The sequence below is a fragment of the Lepisma saccharinum genome, chromosome 11 (genome assembly GCF_977018435.1).
Source record: "Lepisma saccharinum chromosome 11, izLepSacc3.1, whole genome shotgun sequence".
NCBI classification, from domain to species: Eukaryota; Metazoa; Arthropoda; class Insecta; order Zygentoma; family Lepismatidae; genus Lepisma; species Lepisma saccharinum.
The window spans coordinates 48727313-48750158 of record NC_139239.1 but is presented as its reverse complement, the minus strand read 5'-3'; the positions used below and the strand labels follow the sequence as shown (position 1 = coordinate 48750158).

The 22846-nt window shown below is 35.8% G+C and overlaps 1 protein-coding gene across 1 annotated transcript; it reads left to right on the top strand.

Annotated features, from left to right (window-relative positions):
• The first annotated feature begins 201 nt into the window (after positions 1–201).
• Positions 202–21713, top strand: mof (males absent on the first). Its single transcript, XM_083131056.1, has 7 exons — positions 202–575; positions 2802–2913; positions 4904–5051; positions 5869–6087; positions 11655–11885; positions 19328–19572; positions 20908–21713. The coding sequence occupies exons 1-7, from the start codon at positions 392–394 to the stop codon at positions 21125–21127; spliced, it is 1359 nt and encodes a 452-aa protein (XP_082987182.1). The 5' UTR covers positions 202–391; the 3' UTR covers positions 21128–21713.
• Positions 21714–22846: the final 1133 nt, after the last annotated feature.

The following is a 22846-nucleotide window of genomic DNA, read 5'->3' as shown; positions in this document are numbered from 1 at the left end:
CTTACTTAGCATACATCTTATATGTACCCAAGTCAGTGCTACAATTTTGTAAAGAACCATTAAACAATATAATTTAGGTACAACAATGTGATGTATTATGTTAAATAATTGAATGTAGTTCTGCGCTAATGCTTTGAAGTGGCCCGAGAATGGGTATATTAATATAAAAAAATGAATATATATAATATGTTGTAGCATGGTTGTAGCTAGCTATATAATCAACAGACATAATTTTGTTTGCTTTCTGTCTATCATCCAAAGCGATGAATGCTATAGTTAACCAGAATAAAAAGGAAGCTAAACAATAACGGGTCAAGGTTTTTATGTTTCTTGTGACCTGCAGTGTTGTGACGTCGCATCTCATCGCGTGCGTTTGTGATTACAGGAAAAGATGGCTGACGAGAATATGAAAATTGAAGATCATACCTCGGAAAAACAAGACAAAAACGACAGAAAGGACCCAATTAGCGTTAATGGAAACGGAGTAAGGGACAATGAAGACTCCGAGTCAATCGAAGAACAACCGTTAGATATTGGGGAGCACTATTTAGTGCGAAGATCGGATGATTCTTGGCGTGAGTACAGGGTGTGTCGGAAGGATTTGCATGTCTGAGCTTGTTTAGCACGCACCACGCTATTGATTTCCGCGTAACTGTAATTTGAGAAAAATGATTAAAAATGTTATTTACTGTGTTGATTCATTTTTTTATTGTCTGTAAAGCATAAAATATAATGTATCCTGCAAGATAAGAAAATAATGGTCAGCGAACTACAAAATAATCCTTGTTGTCATAGCAACGTTTTTGTATTTACTGCTCTTTCACGTGCCAAGGCCTTTGTGTTCTCAAGAGAGTTAATTAACACTTTTTTTTTTTACATGTAATTGACAAATATTCATTTTTAAATTAAAATTACTGGCTCATGGTTTCGTGTCTGATGTAATCAGCATCTGTCAATATCAATGTAGTGTAAAAGTAAGTTTTTCCTAACACTGAGTACTGACTGACATGGGTAACGGTTCCGATTGTTTTATGATTTCTCCGAGCACAAAGACTAATTATCGTAGAATTTTGGAAATCATTGTCACACGAAATTTGAACCTTCCTTAAAGTAATGAGCACTGTTTGGACTCGAAAAAAAAGTTATTTATGTTGAAAAAAAAAACTACTTGAAAATTTCCTTACGCACTTCTCATGGACAAGATATTCTCCGTTGACAAGCGACAGTAAATATCGTAGAAGCGTGGGAATGAATGTAGAAGTAAATCGGAACCTTAGTAGAATACATTTAGGGACTTTAAGGGAACCAAACCTAACCTGCCTAACCTAACCACGACAGCATATATTGAACAAAATATTAAGTGATCGCTAAAACTCCTCAGTATGTGTTAACAGACAAATCGAAATCAAACCATGCAAAAATTTCATTCGTAGAGTGATGAAATCGCAATAAAACAAAAGGAACTTGGGCCCTGACATGAATTATAACACCATTAAGCCTTGTTTCCATGATATGAAAAACTTAATATGCTGACCAAGGCAGAAATTTATTTTATTTTAAAACTTAAACTAAACGCTTAAAATAAAATAAATTTCTGCCTTGGTCAGCATATTGAATTTTTCATGACATGAATTATTTAAATATAGCCTCGTCTAATTCGCTGTACATTTTGACTCTGCACTCTCACGTTCAGTTGGTTAAACGGTGGGTAACAGTATGGTATAGTGAAAACACATTTCTTCAAATTTACAGGAGAAACTTCTTACGGAACTGAGTTTCTGTAGACTTTTGGAAGTTTGTGGAAGTGTTTTCTCCCTTCGTTCAACTTATACGGCCGGTAAATCATGTATTTTTCGACATAAATGTATCTCCGATGCACGATAGCTCTTGCCACCATTACTGTCGACTACGTGAATCAAGTGTTCCGTGCGTTCGATTATGTAATCCCCTGTTAGTGTAGCAACCACACGGTAGTTTTACAAGATGATGTGTGAAGGCTGCATTGTGAATTTTTTTTTTCAATTTAATTTTCTGTTTGCCTAACCTAACCTAACCTAACCTTCTGTGAATGGTTCGTGGATCAATTTTTGCTTAAAAACCTTCTGTGAATAGTTTGTGCGGCATTTTTCGGTTAATAAGTGAAGGTTGCATTGTGAACTTTATTTTTTCCAATTTAATTTTCTATGTTTGCCTAACCTAACTGAAACCTAACCTAACCTTCTGTGAATGGCTTGTGGATCAGTTTTCGCTTAAAAACCTTCTGTGAATAGTTTGTGCGGCATTTTTCAGTCAATAAGTTTTGGAAACACTGCATATCAGCTGATGATAGACAACGTGAGTCAAGATTTGCCCACCATATTGTGTGTAACGAAAGTGAATTAGCAACGAACAATAAATACTTGTAATGTGAAAAATTATGCTTTTTTTTGCAATATTTATATAAATGTCTGCATATGTCCATAAAAATTAGCGGGCATTACAGGCTGCAAATGTCGTCATCTCCGTCAGTGCCGCCCGCCACGCTTCTCCCGATCTCTCGGCTGAAGATCGAAATGGACGCACGGTACTTGGTTGAACATCATTTCCTTACACCAGCCTGACACCAGGGTACACCTGCACTACATCTAGTGTAAAAAAAGTGCAGCGAACTAGATGAGGCTTATGATAACTTGGATCACTGTGCTGTTAAAATAGAATTCTGGCTTAAACGTTATAATTATTTATTTCCTAGTATTTTTTAGAAAGATTATAATATAAAACCAACATTGAAGATATTTTTATCCGTACTTTATCTCTCTTAGATCCAGCTGAAATCATTCAGACAAGATACAATGACCAGGAATGCCACTATGAGTATTATGTTCACTATGAAGGCTACAACAGGCGATTGGATGAGTGGGTACCACGAGATAGGTAAGGTCGACCTTAATGTTTTGAATTTGCATTTAACATCAACAGTGGTGTAGTGCATTTTTCTTTAATCCCCTCCCCCTTGCAGGCAAAAAAAAAATGGGGCCTCAAAATTGGAGGTAGATCCTATTACCTTGCTGAGAAGCTCCATGTGGCCATATATTTGGTGCGTGTTCTTTTATATTTTTCTTGTGCTTCAAAGAATTTGATTACATACGTACATTCACAGGCATGTAAAAATATTGCTGTGGTAAGTGTTTAGAGGATAGTAAACACTACCTTTCTTGAATTTACGGAAGGGATTGGTGTTCAGATCCAAATATGCACCATTTTTTCTGCCCCATTGCATGATTAAACAGTAAATGACTAACTTTTTCCAGCTAATATTAGTAGTAACTGTTCAAGTAAAGTTCTAATTATTTTAGTGTTGGGTGGTGAACTTCTTATGTTTTCTTTAATTTTTCTGTTAGCACTGTCGTCCAGAGTCCCTACTTAACCTAATGATTATCATTCTCATCATTGCGATCCTGGGTTCAACTCAGATGAAGCTCCCAAATTGTTGGTGTTGACCCAGCATCATGAGGACAATGGGGTCTACTAGGAAGTAATAGTTGCAGGCTTGTGTTGGGAGACATAAGACATACAAGGTCTGTCTAAAAAGTAGTGGCAATGACACTGTGGCGCAAATTAAAAAGAGTTTATTGAGAAAATATTATTTTCATCATATTTATTAGATATCAACCTTTAAAATCATACCAAATTTCTATGTATTTCTTTTAATTTTGATTGTTTTTTTTTCGAGATTGACAAATAGCAGGATGGCCGAACTTATTCGAGAAAATCGTGAAGAACAAAGAGCGAATATTCGGTTTTGTTTTTTATTGGGTAAAACAGCAACTGAAGCATATGAAATGTTGCAACAGGCTTACCAACAAGCTTGCCTACCCTCAAGAACAGTTTACCGGTGGTTTTCTACTTTTAAGAGTGGCAGAACTGAAAAAAATGACATGCCAAGATCAGGTTGCCCAAAAACTGTTCATACAGAAGAATTAGTGTAAGGATGATTCATAAATACATTTTATTTTTTGAGTCATTGCCACTACTTTTTAGACAGACCTTGTATATAGGGTATATATTTCTGACCACGTGCTATTCAATGAAGAGCAGCTTTGGAAAACTTGGCCCTCAGCTGCTGTAACACAGACACATATCTTGCTTTTAATTTTTAGTGTATTCTCATTATGAATTACATTAACAATGCACTTTCTTTACGATGTAACAATTAATACACGTTTATTAGATTTAGGAAATAACTTATTTTGTAAATTAGATCATAGTTAAAATATTCTTATCACATTGCAAATGAAAAACTGCCTCAACAGACATTTCACAAACACTTCAGTACAGAAGAACATTACTTTCAACATTGTTCACAACCTCTTTCCAGCCAACAGAAGAATGAGGCACTTTATAAAATCCATAGAAATAATGACAACAATTACTATATATGTACATTGATAACATGATTGTCATCATTATTTTATTATGGGAAGTCTGATAACATATGTGTCCATCTAATATCTGTTGATAGTTGCATGAATGTTGGCAGCATGATCAGTTTGGGAAAAGTAAACACAGTTATGTAATCAATGAGGACCTTGTTTTATACAATGGTCACCAGGTTGATAAACATACACTGAAATGTCTTCGAGAATTAATTGCAGACATCACCCTTCAGAGAATATAAACTACTTATAAATCTCAACTAATTTATTATTGGACATCTGACTGGTTGCCAGAGTTTTAAAAAGACACCATTATACATGTTACTGAACCCACTCTCCACTTGTAACTAACACATCAATGCAGTAATGTGAGAAAGGAACATGTAGCATTTTTTAAAAGTGTAACCTTACCTCTTTACAGTATCCCTGTTTTCATGGTAAAAGGGTCTTTTAGAGTAAATTCTACTTGTTAATACTTTGCATTTCAGGATAATGAGCTCACGATTTGATATGTCTGATCAACAATGGAAAAATGGTGAAAGAAGTACTCCAGGGGATTTATTATCTGATCAGTCAGAAAGAAAAATAACTAGGAATCAAAAACGAAGACATGACGAAATCAATCACATACAAAAGGTATGTACAACATTATTTAAATTTAAGGTCAAAATGCACTCACATATTGAGGAAAGTCTCCTATGTATTCTAGAGTATATACATATATTTCTTCTCATGTGGCAGCTACAATTAATTCTTTATTGTGCTTATTAAGCTAGATGATTGCTATTACAATAATATCAACAAATGTGCTTAGATTCCTCTCTGTTTCTTATAGAGAATTACGTACTCTTTGACTTACATTTTTCACTATTTAAAGCCACATTTTGACATTTCTGGTCTGAAATGATGTTCAGCATTTCTCCTTTCCATTGTTGAGCTTTGTAAAGTTCTATTAAGTAATAATAAGCATTACTTCCATAGGCACACATGTTAAATACTAGCTTCTATCCGACACCAGACCATGTAATTCTTCCTCTTGTTTGGGTGTTTGCACTCTTGTGTAGTCAACTGTACTTCTTGCCCTTAAAGATCATTTCTCTGCATTCAAACTCCCACCCAGCCTTCTTTCATTATTTTTAATAGGTAGTTCAAGAGAGAGTGTAACCCTGATTTTACATTTTCAACATTATACATTGATCATCCCAACATAGCAAATTGTTATAAAATGTACCTCAATTTACATTTTCCCACATTTTAAGTTCTTCAGCTTGGTGCCCTAAAAAAATAAAATCTGTTTGTAACAACCATAAGTAAAGAGAGAATTGTAATAATTGTTCAAATTTCACACTACAAACAGAATTAATCTTTTAGTATGTATTACATGTGAAAAACCTGTATGAATTTTCCTTTTCTATGTAAGCTATTCTCTTGTCATGTTATTGGATTATTACAGACCTATGCTGAAATGGATCCGACGACGGCAGCACTGGAAAAGGAACATGAAGCTATTACAAAAGTGAAATACATCGATAGGATTCAAATTGGCCGCTATGAAATTGACACTTGGTATTTTAGCCCATACCCTGAGGAATATGGGAAACAGCCCAAGCTATGGATTTGTGAATATTGTTTGAAGTACATGCGGTTAGAAAAGACCTATCGCTACCATATGGTAAGTGTTTTGTTGCTATGCGTATGTGACCGATTTATCTTGTAGTAGCCCTAGGAAACCCATGCCATTATCTGCCACATATTTTCCCAAAGGGCTAGCTCGGTAGCCAAGTATATTAATTTCCCAGGTTCGAATCCTGACCTGGGCATAGGTGTTCTTTCAACACTTTTTCATCCAATTATCTCTCATGTTCATCATCACGATAAACCAAAAATGGCAGAAGGACAGCATAAAATAAAATAAAAGTTCCCAAGGGGAGGGCAATGGTTGGTCGATCGATTCATCTATTTTTTTTGTATAATGTTCTGAAATATTCCACAAGAGATCTTTTTCTTTATGTTATAATACTACATGTGTGGCTTACTTTTTTTTTTCTAGATATTTCATTTTGGATTATTTAAGCATAAAGTTTTCTGTTGAAAAGTGTATTTTTATGAAAATTATTTTCATGATCTCTGGCTGGTTATGAATGACACATCTCAACTGGATATCATTATTTCCAAACCACTTGTAAACTATATCGTACTTATGGTGTTCCAGTTAAGTTTACTGCACCATACCTACCAAAAAAATTGTTATGCAATTTATGTCGAATTTGTATGGTGGCGGCAATTTATATGGGTCCGTGGGGCCCGAACCCACCCAATATATTGTCTTTTTTTGCAAACTTATAAATCAAGTGTTTCAGTCCACCCATTGTTTTTGAACAATTGGTGCCCCTGGCTGTCTTTCTTTTAGATGCCATGTATTCTGTATTTTTCCAGACTTATGGTGCTTCACAAGTAGGCTACTTTTCTATCGAATACTAAAACTGGGTAGTATTTCTGATGTATGTTGGGTCACTTCGTCGTTTAATCCTGTTCGAAAGCTTGTTGAGATTTGTAGTGTTTTGTTGTGTTTGATAAAAATAAGTCGAGATGGTCCCCGATCGACTCGTGCAAGTTTCAGGTTTCAAGCATTAGTAAGACATTTGTCAAAGCAGTTATTTATGATGGAATTTTCGATATTTTAAGACTATACAAGTACTGAAAGTACTATCTTTATATATGCAAAACCAAAATGCTTTGCTCACAAAAATGGTTAATTTTAAGTTTTTTCTGCAGACTTCATTACATACCTTCATTTGAATTTTTTATTTCCTAAACATTTCTAATGGGCTGTGACCCCTTCAGCCCCCCCCCCCCCCCCTCGGGTACACCAGTGATTAAAGAGTATAATTTTTTTTCCAATACACAATGCTTTAACTTTCCAAGAAGTTAAACACAACATTCGTTAAAATAGGGAGGTTAAATGTTTACATTAAATAGAGGAATGCCCTGTTACATAAGCCTGCAGATAAAACATCAACCTTCCTATTTTCCTTTTAAACATTATATTTACCTTTTTGGCTAATGTTGAGTTTTTACAGGGTTAAAAAATCATTTTTAATGATTTTTTTTATTTAAATCTATTTTTATTTAAAAAAAACGCTTGAAATTACTTGTATGGTTTTTTGCACCATACATATAGATATATGATTTTTATAGATATCCTTTTTCTGGTAAACAACCCTGTCAAATATAAATCCAGTAAAACGTTGTTAATCTGGACCCCGATAAGCTAAACTTGGCTTAATCCGGACAGAGAAAAAAGAAGAAAGAAAGAAAGAAAAGTTGAATGCAAGGTTTTAAATATGGCTAGAAGTCAACAATTGCATTCCTCCTACGTACTGCATTGTATGTACAGTAACAGTTCGTTATATCGGAGACACATTTCTTCATTTTTACAGAAGAAACTACTTACGGAAATGAGTTTCTCTAAGGTTTCCAACCTTCATCGAGGTGGAATCTTTCATCGTGGAATCTATTTCACCGGGAAATCATGTATTTTACTAGAAATATGTCACCAACGCACAAGTGCCATTGCTTTCGCTACATGAACCGGATGCTGCATACGTTTGATGATGTAGCCCCCTGTCAGTGTTTCCAACTCCTTTTTTTTACCTATGCTTGCCTATCCTAACCTAACCTTATCGGAAATGGTTTGTGGGGCTGTCCGTCAGCTACTCGTGCATAATGTACAATTTGCACACGTGACGAACATGATTGTAGGTATTTTTCGGTTAAGAAGTTTGGAAACACTTCATACCTACAACACTAGTCAACCTCTGCCTGCCATATTGTGTGTTACGGAAGTGAAAAAAGGATTAACAAAAACTACTCTCTATGTGAAAAATTGTGTTTGTTTTCATGTAAAAAGCATAATGGCATCTTGAACTATGTTCTGCAATACACAATTGGTAAAACAAAACTTACAGGAAGGGAGGGAGAAGCATCTTAAGAATAGCGAAGAATGCAAACAAGCAAAAGGAAAACAGAGAAGAGGAAGAGGAAGGGATTATCTACGAAGTGAAATGTAAAGAATGTCAGAGTGTGTACATAGGAGAAATGAAAAAGAGGCTGAAAGACAGGTTGAAACAACATAGGGATGATATATGACTTGAGAGAGAGAGAAATGCGATATTTAAACACACGAGAGAAACAGGACATGACATAGAGTGGGATGAGGCTAAGCAGATAGGAAGGGAGAAGAGAATACTAGTGAGAAATTGGAAGGAGACCAAGGAAATAGAGAAGAAAGGTGAAGACACAGTGAACTGGAGTGGGGGACTGAAGTTAAACAAAGAATGGAAGAATGTGTTAGAAAGAGTGGAAAGGACAAGAGAGAAAGAGGAGAGAAGAAGGAAGGAAAAAAAGCATGAGATAAAGAGTCCAACCACATTCTAGATGGAAGTAAATATGTTTTAGTCTTTTAGGTGAAAGTACAGTTGACAAGGGAAAGTCACCTGCTAGAATGTTCCAGAACATCTTCCTAATAGTCTGGAAGGGAGTAATGTTCATGTATATCCTCCTGTTTTTGTACCTTGTTACATTTGTACTTGGTGCAGAGTCTGAAGAAGACCTTGCTAGAAGGTTGAAACGTCACGTTTAGTTTATGTTTTATAATAAAATAAATTACTGCCTTGGTCAGCATATTTAGTTTTTCATATCATGGAAATAAGGCTTAATGTGTGTCCGATATAACGAACTGTTACCGTATGTACAGTATTGCTTTACATTTTACTGTACTGTATAGTGTATTTAGGCCTATGCCCTTTAAATTCACCATAATAAACGCAGTTTGTTGCTATAAATGGAGTTTTAATGCACTTTCTACTGTTCTTTTAGGTTATATCAGTTAAACCGGTCAACTTATCCCCCCATTAGTCCGAATTAACAAGGTTTTACTGTATATTTGAAGTTTGATTAAAGCATATAAAAAATATACATTTTCCTCTTTGTGATACTATATGAACAGACTTTGGAATTGGAAATGTTTGTTGCGTGTGTTAATGAAACTAATAATTTCAGTATATTTTATTCCAATGATAAAACATTTTGGATGTACTATACGAGGGCCACTATTTATATTTTGAGCCTTGGCAACACTGATTGAAGTTAGGCATTGCAGGAAATCATCTGGCATTATTGACCATAACGTACGTCAAATGTTTTGTCAATAGCTTGATTTGTGTTGTTTATGTTGCCTTGGAGATTGCGCGACAACAATAAAATGGAATTAACTCGTGAACATTTTCGTGCGATGATTTTTTTACGATTTTCGACGTGGATTATCAAGACAAGAGTGCATCGATCAACTTACTTCCACATTTGGCAATGAAGCCCCCATCCTTTGCCACTGTGAAACGCTGGTATAACGAATTTAATCGTGGCCGCCATTTGCTCATCGACGAGATTCGCGAAGGTCGTCCAAAATCAGTTGTTGTTCAAGAAAACATTGATGCTGTGCAAAACCTAATACTGCAAGATCGTCATGTGACATACTGTGAGACTGAGGCAACCATAGGCATTAATTCCACCAGCATATATAAAATATTACATGATCATTTAGAAACAAAAATACGTTAGAGCATTCAAATTGGTCTACTTACGCAAGTGAGTATGTATTCTTACGTGGACGACGTTTCGGAAGCTTTACTGCTTCCTTCCTCAGGTTGTCGTTTTCAGCTCGGAATATCAAGCCATGTCAGAGAAGTGTCATGTAAGGATACTGGGTAAAAGGTTCGGGTTAAAAACGCTTCATAGTGCTTGACCTATACAGAATTAAAACCACTTTGCTAAAAACCCCTTAAAACTCACAATAAAACATGTAAAACCACCGCTACGGTAAACTGGAGTGTATGTTATTATGATCATTTAGCTGTGAGAAAGGTATGTTCTCGTTGGATCCCATACAATTTGACAAAAACTCCAAAAGACGCTCACATCAATTGGTGCAAACAAATGCTCAATAAATACAATCGTGGTGCTTCAAAAGACGTATATAAGATTGTAACAGGTGACGAATCATGGATATATGCATATGAGCCGGAACGTAAACAGCAGTCGACTGTATGGGTGTTTCAAGATGAACCCAATCCAACAAAAGTTGTTCGTGCTCGAAGCACATCGAAACAAATGGTCGCCTGTTTTTTCGGGAAAACTGGTCATGTGACAACTGTGCCTTTAGAGGAACGTAGAACGGTCAACTCTGAATGGTACACAACAATTTGTTTGCCAGAGGTCTTCGGTCAAATACGGAAAACAAACAAACGCCGTCGGATCATTCTTCATCAAGACAATGCCAGCTGTCACACATCTCGTCTAACAACCGACTATGAACAGTCATCCGCCGTACAGTCCTGATTTGGCACCCAATGACTTCTTCTTGTTCCCGAATGTCAAGATTAATTTGCGTGGACAACGATTTTCGTCTGCGGAAGACGCCGTTGATGCGTTCAAAAACCATATTATGGAGGTGTCTCAAGAAAATTGGAAAAACTTCTTTGACAAATGGTTCGAACGAATGCAAAAGTGTATTGACCATAAAGGAGAATACTTCGAAAAACAATAAAGCAGTTTTCAATGCCAAATTCCTGTTTTTTCATTGTTAGGCTCAAAATATAAATAGTGACCCTCGTATATATAAAATTGTATCTTAAAAATATTTTGTATAGTCTTCGTAGCTGAATTTTGTCATTTTTGAAATGATAGTTTGCAAAATATCAGCTGCCATGTTTGTTTACAGTTTAATGATAATGACACTATTTAAGGTTTAAGGTGATTAGTATTTTGTATATTTTTCTACACAAAATGTTTGCTTTTTTTCTGTATAAAAATTATTGAATTTTAAATCTGGAGAAATTTAAGTATGTTTACAGTTTACGTATTAAGTTTCTTTTCGTATAAGCTTCACACCATCGGTACATATATTTTGTTTCCTTTCTTAGAGCCTAATAAACTATCATTCAATAATTATGAGATTAATGTGCTTTCATGAAAAGTGATTCTAATAACTACAAGATCCTCATGTACATTATTCTCTAAATTATTTATTTAATGTGATTGAAATCAGTGAATTAAAAAAAATCATCTTATTTAAATCAAACCACCTTGGTTTTTTAGTGTATTAAACTTATGGAAATCGAAAAAAAAATCTTATTGTTTACTTAGTTGAATATGTAATTAATTTTTCTTTATTTGTTGCAGAGTGAGTGTACATGGAGACAACCACCGGGGAAGGAAATCTACAGGAAGGGTACTTTGTCCATTTGGGAAGTAGATGGCAGAGACCACAAAATATACTGCCAGAATCTCTGTTTATTAGCCAAACTGTTTTTGGACCACAAGACATTGTACTTTGACGTAGAACCCTTTTTATTTTATATACTTTGTGAAGTAGACAAGCATGGAGCTCATCTGGTAGGATATTTCTCAAAAGTAAGTACTGATTTTATATGGTTGTAAAGCTTATGTATTGATAAGTTCATCTGTAAAAATTAATTGGTAGGCTATCATTAATATGTCATTTCTTCCAGAACACTTTTTTTTTAGCAGAGGTTTTCAGACAGTGTGAATTTTTATTTCTCATTGTTCAAATTTAGTAATGGCAGACCATTGATTTGAAGATGACATATTTTCTGCATGATACTCAGACCTTTTGTGTATCTAATGTTCGAAGATGTGTGCATTAGTTTTATTTTATTTTCTACTTTTTAATAAGGTATGCAATTAATATGCTAAAAAGAATTAGTCACTTATCCACAAGACATTTTCTTAAATATTAATTGCATTCCTACTAGCACCACCCTCTAGATGCCTGTACTGGTGGTGGTGGAGGAGAAGTCCGAGAAGGGAGGTCTTTCGAGATGATACTGTTGTAGTCACTATTGAACTTCTGTTACTTTGTTTGCATAATTATGTATTGGTTAGTTTTGTCTGATTTGAGATGATAGAGTTTTTTTTGTTATGCTAAATGCTGAAATTTGTGAGAGCAGAGTTCAATTTTTGGTGCACAGAGTTCGGTTTTCTGGTTGTGTTGTTCACTGCCACGTGATGAAAGATCTCTGCTACTGATTACGTCTGAGTTTGGATGCAAAACAAGCTGCTTTTTCTGTTTTGCACATTGAATTTATCACCATAGGCAAGGAGCTCCTTGAAACTGTGAAGCATGTTGAGAGGGGTTGTTTAGGTGTACTGTGTTTTTTGCTTGTTCACCATCAGGGTTGATCACACCTTCACTCTATACAGGGTGTATATAAACATGTGTCAGAAACTTTAGGGATTTATTCGTGACATCAAAACATAACAAAAAGTTCATATGAACATGGGTCCGCAAATCCTTCGTTAAGGAGGTATGAAAGGAATTCCCTGTAGTGACACCTGGTTGTGTAATGTACCTCAAATGTGCATTTGTACTCACTTTCTTGTGTACAGTTGGGCATGGCATTTGTTTTTTTGTGTCTGATTGTCGTTTGTTCTGTTTTACTGTGACTTCTATCACAACACATCACAACGATGTATTCAGTGTCTGAAATGACTGATATGCACTACATGTACGGCCTAGCAGATGGGAATGCGAACGCAGCACGTCAACGTTATGCGGAACGTTAACCTGGGAGGCAGTTACCTTGTGCAAGAACGTTTGTACGACTAACCAACGCTTGCGAGAGACAAGCACATTTGAGAAGAGAGTTGCAGATGGTGGGAGACCACGTGATGTACGAACGCCTGAGCTTGAAGAACGGGTTCTTCGGACTGTGGATGAAACTCCATCAACCAGTACAAGGAGAATTGCGAGAAGGGAAGGCGTTAATCACATCACGATCTGGAACATTCTGCACGAAAATCGTCTGCACCCGTATCACCTTCAACGGGTGCAAGGATTAAATGAGGCACACTTTCAGCAACGAATAAATTTCTGTCAATGCATGTTAGGGCAGTGTACCGTGTTTCTGCAGTTCTTAGCATGTACCTTATTCACTGATGAGGCTGGCTTTTCACGTGATGGGATCTTAAATTATCATAACAATGACATCTGGGCTTATGAAAACCCTCATGCAGTGCGACAAGACAAAGATCAACAGAGGTTCAGCCTCAACGTGTGGGGTGCAATCATTCATGATCATCTCATTGGCCCCTACTTCTTTCTCAGACATGAGTTGCTGCATTTACTTGATGATGTACCTCTAGACGTCTGCCAACGAATGTGGATTATGCACGATGGTGCTCCACCGCATTTTACACGGATAGTTCGCCAGTATCTCGATAACAAGTTTCCGAACAGATGGCTTGGTCGAGAGGGATCCATTGCATGGCCTTCCCGATCGCCAGATTTAAACCCAATGGATTTTTTCCTTTGGGGACATTTAAAATCCTTGGTGTATTCAACTCCCGTACCCAATGTCGATGTTCTGAGGGAGCGTATCCAACGTGGATTTGACCAAATACGGAACACACCAGGAGTTTTCCACAACGTCCGGCGAAATATGGAACGCAGGCTCAGGGGATGCATGGAAGCAGGAGGTGGTCACTTCGAGCAATTTTTGTAAATGGCAATGTGTTTGGTAAATGTATCATTTTTGTGCCATGAATATTAAATCCTTTCATACATGTAAATGTGTTTGGTCAATATCTCATTATTATTTCCTTTCATACCTCCCTAACGAAGGATTTTCGGACCCATGTTCATATGAACTTTTTGTTATGTTTTGATGTCAAGAATAAATCCCTAAAGTTTCTGACACATGTTTGTATACACCCTGTATAAATGGTATATAGTGTGCTTTCATTTAAATCATATTTTTAGTGGAGTGCAAAAATAAACTATAGTCCTTTTTCATTTCCTTTTTTTTTAAAGGTAAAGTACAATGAATAACACTGACCTGCAATGGTTTCATTCCCGCCATCCTGTATTGTTTTCTAAGATGACTTTTGCATCCTGAATCAGGATCTGACGTTATTTTTTCCACAGCACATCACATCACATTTCTTTAAAATCTGATATAAGGGTTTTTTTTATGCACATGCACTAATGCACTCGTTATGATGTTAGGAGAAGTGATGCTTTAAATTAGATTTCCGGATTCATTTATGAATGCGATCTCCTGCAGCCATCTGGCAACCCTGTATAATCACGATCATAGCTTAGAGCCGACAACACTGTACAACACGGTAGGTTTTGCTGAGTGGCGCCATTCTGTTGTAATGCTTTGTGCACTACAGGCTGAGTCGTTCTTCGCTTGCTAGTGAAAACATAAGTGTCCTATACGTAAGTGACATACTGTGTTAACTTTTTTATTGAACTTATATCAACATGCCACGTTGTGGCTGCAAGAACAGTCCAGATACATTCTGCTATGTGTGTGGAAGTTTCGTGCCGATAAAACAGCGTGAGAAAGGCCTATACGTACTTCGTATACGCATCAAACTGGGAGACCAAGACAAGCCGTGGTCACCACATAAGGCTTGTAGGACCTGTATAGATCAGTTACGGTAGTGGGTGAACGGTGAGCGAACAGCGTTGCCATTCAGAATTGCAATGGTGTGGTGACAACTTACAAACCACAGTACGAACTGCTACTTCTGTTCTGTGAATGTGAAGGGATTTAACAGCAGGAACAAAAGTAAGATTGTATGTATGCAATTTAACCCGTTCCCCATGGCGCTGATGTACCAGTACCGCAGCGTCCGGTACAATTACATGATCGTTCCTCTTCTGAATCTGATGCGGAAATGGCCGGTGCTATCTCTGACTGTGATTTTTCACCAGAAGGTGTTGAAATTCAACCCAAACTTTTTTCAAACAAAGTGCCTTAAATGACCTTTTTTCGAGATCTTGGTCTTACAAAGGAATCTGCCGAGATACTTGGGTCTAGACTTCGTGAAAGGAATATGGCACCAGGAACGACCTACTATTGGTACAGACATCGCAAAGAAGAATTTGCACCTTTCTTTTCTAAAGAGGAGACTTTGGTTTACTGCAACAGCATTCCGAAGGTTATGCTGAAACTAGGAGTACCATAGTATGACCCTACCCACTGGAGGCTTTTTATTGATGCCTCCAAGCGTAGTTTGAAGTGTACGTCCTTCTTCACAACGAAAACAAACTTGCATCAGTTTCCGTTGCATATTCAGTTATTATGCGAGAAACATACGGAATTCTTGAGATGATGGTGTGTAAAATAAAGTACCAGAAACACAAGTGGCAAGTGTATGGTGACTTTAAAGTGATAGGTATTCTGTTAGGTCTAGAAGCAAATTACACAATGCACCCCTGTTTTCTTTGAGAGTCTGACAGTCGGTCAAGGTCACATCACTGGACCCAAAAGGAATGGCCACGTAGACAGTGGATTGTAGGCTCAAAAAATATAAAACAAGAAATTCTTGTTACCTCCGCTTCATATCAAACTAGAATTCATGAAGCAATTCGTTAAGGCTGTAAACAATGAAGGTGAATGCTTTCAGTACCTGTGTTATCGATTCCCAGACATCAGTAATGCCAAAATGAAAGAGGGTATCCTCACAGGTCCAGATATAAGAAAACTTCTTTCTGATGTTAATTTTGAAGAAGTTATGTGCACAGCAGAACGATAGACATGGAAAGCATTCCGGGATGTCAAAAACGTTCTTGGCAACACAAAGAATCCAGACTGCAAAAAATTGTGGACAAAATGCTTCTTTCTTTCCAAGATTTAGGCTGCATTATCAGCTTAAAGGTGCACATGTTACATTCACTTGTGGACTATTTCCCCGAGAACCTAGGAACTTGGAGCGAAGAGCAAGGAGAAAGATTCCACCAGGATCTAAGGGAAATCGAATGCAGATATCAAGAGAAATGGAACAAGAACATGCTGGCAGATTACTGCTGGTTACTGAAAAGAGACAATCCAACTACAGCTCACAACCAAAAAGAAACGCAAAGAAGTTTCTTAAAATAAAATTGAAACTGTGGACTTGCCATTCTAGAACATGTTACCAGTACCAGTAAAAGAGTAAGTGCAAAGCGGTGTTTACAGATGCTTTTAATATAGTGTTTTTCTTCAAACCAGTTTATACAATACATTACTTACTTTTATATTACTCTCATAAATACAACAGTGTAATATAGGAGTGTTTAGATGAGTAAAAATAATGAGAAAAAAGCATTCCTTACATACGATAATAGAGTGTATTAATCCTGTATGTGAGTAAGAGTCTTATATATTCATTTTGATTTTGCAAAAAACCTGATGTGATTAAGAAAAACTGACTTTAGTTCTAGATTCAGCATGCCTGAAATATAAAAATTCAATATTTGAACATTATGCAATGATCAGAAAGTTTAAATTTGCAGGCGTGTGTAATCTTACCATCCGGTCGATGGAATCTTTCTTGCAACAGCTTACAGTTTTTCATAGCTTGCTGCCACTTGAACCTGACTTCGCCATTTCACTGACACTCAATACTGTCACACAGTTAACTTAAAAATATTCTAAAAAACTTCACAATAAAAGTGTAAATCTAGCAGATAAGTACACTTTCACTCAACAGGTGTGCCACATGCAATGTGGTTGTTTGTGTGGAAGCCCAGATCGCATTGTTTCAACAATCTCTACAAAGCACTCGCAACACTCATGGAGGGAGTGTAAGGTAGAAGGCACTTGTTCTTTCATTGTTCAATGTTTTATTCAGGGAAAGACAGTCGTACAAAATGTTTGATATCTTGTTTTTTAAAAAAGGGGGAAAGGAATGTAGGCTGAAAAACTAGTCAATCAAGGGACCAGAAAGGAAAATGTTTTAAAAAAGAAAATGTGGGTTGAAGAAGGGAGAAAAGGGAATTCAAAACCATGTAATCTTGTTGGTGGAAGATATTTATCAACACTGTAATTTATTCCATGATCAGTGTTGAAAAATAAAATAGGACTTTCCTTTAAAATCCAGTCTCTAGCAATAACCAATTTTTTTCTAATGAAAATTGAACACCTGATAAGATGTATTGAAATTTTAATACAGTGAAACCCCGATTTTTCGTTCCTGAATTTTACATTTTCCCGTATTATACATTCAATATTGATGGTCCAAACAGCAAAATGTTATAAGAATTTCCTCGGGTTTTACATTTTAAGTTGTTAGCTTGGTCCCCTGAAAAACGTAAAATCAAGGTTCCACTGAGTTAAGAAAAGTACCAAAAATTGATTTCCTGGTGCATGTAACATTGAATAAAGTGTGAATCAGTTCCACAGAGATTAGCCAATGTTTTTCACTTGTTCCACTCTACTAATTCATCCTGAAATGCAATTTGGCATAGTAACTTCAGTGTGGTTCTGAATAAATAATATAATGAATTTTTACGCTTAAATGTATTGATATTTCTAGTACATATTTGATTTAATACAATATTTCAAATGTTTCAAACAGTAAGTTTAATCTTTTTATTTTAACAAATGTTATGAATTGCATTTTTCTGTTAATACTATTTTCAATTTTTAGAGTAAATAATGTTTTAATTAGGGCTGAGCTGATATCAATGCTGATGTGTCTGTATTAGCCGATACCAGCCAATGGCTTTCCAGTGTTTTTATCTTTTGCAGGGTCCACTAAAATGTTGTGCAACACTTTCACAGAGTCTAATTATGCTGGAAATTATGCAAAATTTGAAATTTCATTTATTTTGCACCAATATTGTGGGGAAAACATTTTTTTATTACATAACAAGTATTTTAGTATTCTGATGTCATTCTTGAATATTTTGAAGCAAAACTGTGATAAATTGATGCTTATAATTGGAATGCAGTACACATTAGTAGGTGAAACTGAGGTAATGCCAAACACAACAGAGGTAATGGTGCACCCCAGGTTTTCTGCTTTCCTTCCTTGATATGAGTGATCCAATAGGTGCTGCCACCTAGTGCCTGTCATGGACATTGTGTTAAGTTCCTAGTGCCGTCATCATTAATCTGAGAAACATCAAAGCCAGTGGACAAAGATTTGTTCTCTTCAACTTTGCTTGTAATTTATGTGCTGTATTTGCTTCGAGATCAATGGAGAATGTTAAATTATTTTTTTATGTTGTTTACCCTTGTAGATAGTACATCTATTTAGGCAATTTTCAAACATACTCTAATGTTTCTATATTATATACAGCACGTGTAGTGATAATGAAAACAACAAGGTGCAGAAAGGGGTAATGGCGAACAGCTGAATCTTTCCGCAGAGATATGGGGTGAGGTGTGTGTGGAGAATTTGGAAGATATAAAGAATTGTGGTGTAAATGATCAAATAAAAAATGTAAGGACAGGACCCATAAAGACTGTAGTTCAAGAAAAGAAATTTAAAACATATTTGTGTGACTTTTGCTCAGGATAGAGAAAAGAGCACACTTCACTGTTTTGTGGCCTGAGAAACTGAATGTGCAATGTTTCATCTTCAATGTGATTATATACTTTGATAAAAATGTAATTAAAAACAAGATCTGTATTCCTTAATTTTGTTTTCATTTGTCTTTATTAGTAACTATTTTTTACAAGGAATAATGGCAAACATGATGTTCGGCATTACATAAAAAAATCAGGCAATGCCAAGTATGACAACTGTGTTTTTTCCTTGGTTTCTTGTGTAAAGCAAATGGTTTGGGAACATTGTTATTGAGTTGATTTTGAAGGGAGGTAGAATCTATGCAGAGTCTGAAATGTTTTCAAATAATTTCATAATTCACGATCAAAGCTTAAGTATTCAGCAATACCCCAGTGTCCCTTATTAATCAGTATTTTATATAACTTTTAATTATTACATTTTTCAAGCATCGATATCGGTAAGAAAGAGTAAGAGCAGCTTCAGTACGGGTATCAGTTCAAAGGGATATCACAATCCTAATTTTAATATTTTTTTTTTCTTTTCTCTAGGAGAAAGAATCTCCAGATGGGAATAACGTCGCGTGCATTTTGACGTTACCTCCATATCAGAGACAAGGCTATGGAAAACTCCTAATTGCATTTAGTTACGAATTGTCCAAGATGGAAAATGCTGTAGGAAGTCCCGAGAAACCACTGTCCGACCTAGGGAAGCTCAGTTACCGCTCCTATTGGTCGTGGGTGCTGCTGGAAATATTAAGGGATTTTCGAGGCACGTTGTCGATCAAGGATCTCAGGTAAGCTACATTGTATTGTTGGTTATCTAAGCAAATGTTTAACTAACCAGTAGAGGAAAGATGCACAGATTCTTCTTATTTCCTGAAAAGTTATTTTTGGTAAAGTTTGTGAGAAGATTTATGATTCTCCTAACTTCCATGTTAGCTGAGCTGACAACCTCTGTGTGGCAACTGGCTGACTCATGCTCTCACCTGTGAAGGTTATGGGTTCAAATTCTTGCCATAAGTTTTCATTTTCCAGTTCCTTCTCCTGAAGAAGGCAATGGGAGTTTAGAAAGAATGGTAATTGAAATTCTCAGTTACATACATATTTTTTTTAAAAAAAAAAAAATGATAGAATTATAAAAACAAAGAACTCTGGGCAAACACTTCCTATTTCCTCATTGATTTTTTAATGAAAACACATGGCCATTTTAGTTTCATTCAGGCAAAATCGTTTTACCCTGAGTTTATGCTCAAATAGGCTAATTAGTAGAGGTGTGCATATTTAGTTTTTGATGAAAACACGAAGTGTGAAGTATGACATTAATGTTCATTTCTCAGGTTTTTGAAAGGTGTGAGGTGCATTTTCCTACCATGTTTTGTCACGAAATGTTGCAAAATGAACTACAAAATGCCAAATAAACTCTTCAACACAAAATTTAGAGTTTGTTTACAGACGCAACACTTTTTGAAGTCTGAATTATCCTGTGAGTTATGCAAATCACGGAAAATATATTAATTCTGCTGTAAATATTTGAGAAGTAAAAATGGACTCCTTACACAATAATAAACTAATTATTCTGATAAATACGTAAATATTCTATTAGAAGGGAAATGTTCCTTTTGTGGATTAAGTGTAGATTTTAAATCAAATTTATGGTTTTATTCACTATTTTAACACTGACATGCCATTCTTTATACCGCTTTTGATACTGAAATGTGCCCAGTTTTTGTACCAAAATCTTGATGTTTTATTCACCAAAGTGGGATCCAAACCATTTTTCTCATGTTACATTTAGGAACCATGAGATGCCCAGTTGTTGCTCCAAACCTATCTCCTTGGACAGAAAAATTGGCAGTTTGGTATCATATGAGGTCGTAGAATAAAAGTAAGTTGGAATCGCTTCTGTCAGAGCTGCTGTTGCCGAAGGAGAAAGAGTGAAGGCATTTTATACCTCGAAACGTGCCTTACGTATGCAGCCTTAGCATGGGTACTCCCCCTCTTCATTTATATGTTTCAGTCAATTTCATTGTTACTCAACAGTGTCCTTATTTGTACACACGCACACCTCCATTTTCTGATGTATTAATTTTTCTGCAAAAATAATGAAATAAATCTTGTTTCATTTTCAGTCAAATGACCAGTATTACACAGACAGACATCATTTCAACACTCCAGTCCATGAACATGGTGAAATACTGGAAGGGCCAACATGTAATATGTGTGACGCCAAAGTTAGTCGAAGAACACATCAAGTCGTCCCAGTTCAAGAGGCCTCGACTTACAGTTGACACAGCTGCTCTTAGATGGACTCCTCCCAAAAAGAATCAGTGTAAAATTGGGAAAAAATAATTTAAAAGCTCCACGTAAAAATATGGCTAGTTGTGTACTATAATTCAGTCAAATTACAAATGAAACAAAAATAATATGCATAGTGATTTTTGCATGTTTTGTTTGTAATTAGAATGAATTATATAGTGAGATTGTTAAACAACATGCACCATAAAGAAGAATAATGATTAACTGTTTATTACCAGTGTCTCCATCTGTCCAATCACTTAATTAGGAAGGCAGGAACTCTTTAGTTTTCATGCAGCATGTATACTTTTGTTTCAAATTCCTATTGATGGAAGAATTATTTGTAGACAATATTACAAAGATTTTTTTTTAATCTACTTTACCTCATCATATTCATGTCGATGTTCATTTGTAGCCTAGAATCATCATTCATATTCATGTTAGTTTTGTAAGTGGACAAATAATGTGATAGTTTTTTTTTTTTCATTGATGTATAAGAAATGAGTCTAGGTGACTTGTGAAAAGAAATAAAACATTGTCATTCAAGGTGATCACCTATGAAACCTTGTTATGTAGGCAAATGTAATCATGCCATAGTGCTATTAATCTGTGATCTTACTGTAATAAAGTTTTACAAATGTGTAAAGCCTGAGTTGTAACTTTTATGTCCTCCCTTGCATCATAGGATAATTGTGTTGAAAATTCATCATATCTTGATGTGTGACAAATATAATGATTACTTGATTTTGATGAAGAAATGTAATGTCCTCGAACTAAAACAAATCTGCAGCTTACCAACTGAAATTGGTAGATACAACATTAGCTACCCTGTAAAACTTTTGTTCTCTTGTCATGGTGGGTAATGTGCTTTTTTTTTCATTTTTGTCAGTTTTTTTCTTCTTCATATTTCCTTTAATAAAGAGCAACTAAAGGGACACCATAGTCCAATGGAGTAGTCTAAACATCTTCAAATCTGTTACTTAGGGGCATTTCTCCCAATATGCCGAAAAAATATGTCTTCTGCTGGAATTAGTTTAGCAAGATAAATGATGGGGGAAAGTATGTGCTTACCATAGGTTTGGCAGCATGCAGTGTATTAAACTCTATTTTGTTTTGTCCCTCAGCTCCGAGACATGAAAATTAATGTTGCCAGTCAAACACCACTGAACCCTATGTTGTGTCTGTGCTTTGCTCCAATTGGAAATGTGACCAGTGGGTCATTCCACGTCAAATCATCCAGGCCATGTCACCCACCATCTCCGATTTTGATTAAATTCGGTATACTTATACAACTTTTGATGCTAATTACAAAAATGACAACTTTTTTGAGATTGGTCAAGGGGTTCATAAATTACGCATTTTTAAAAATCTCTGTGTACGCCACTTGCGGCTCCGCTTTGAATGACACGCATTAGGTTATAAATGATAGTATCGTCTCTCAGGTGTGCCGTAGAAACTTCAAGTTTGTTTTCTTTTGCTCAGGATAGTGTAAGCTTTCATTTAAATAAGGTTTCAGATCAGTGTATCAATAATCATGTATTTTATGTGTAGTTGCATATATTTTTGTAGAAAAATAAATTACTAACTTCAAGAGCGAATTTCGTGCAATGCCCCCTCTTCAATTTCCCACTGTACTAATGCTTGATGGAAAAATTGGGATGGGCAGTTCAAAGACAGGGTGATAAATAAATCATTTGCATTAAAAGTTAATCTTATAAAAAATGCTTATGTATTTAGCACAAAGTCTGAAGTACAATATGTTTTGAGGTATAA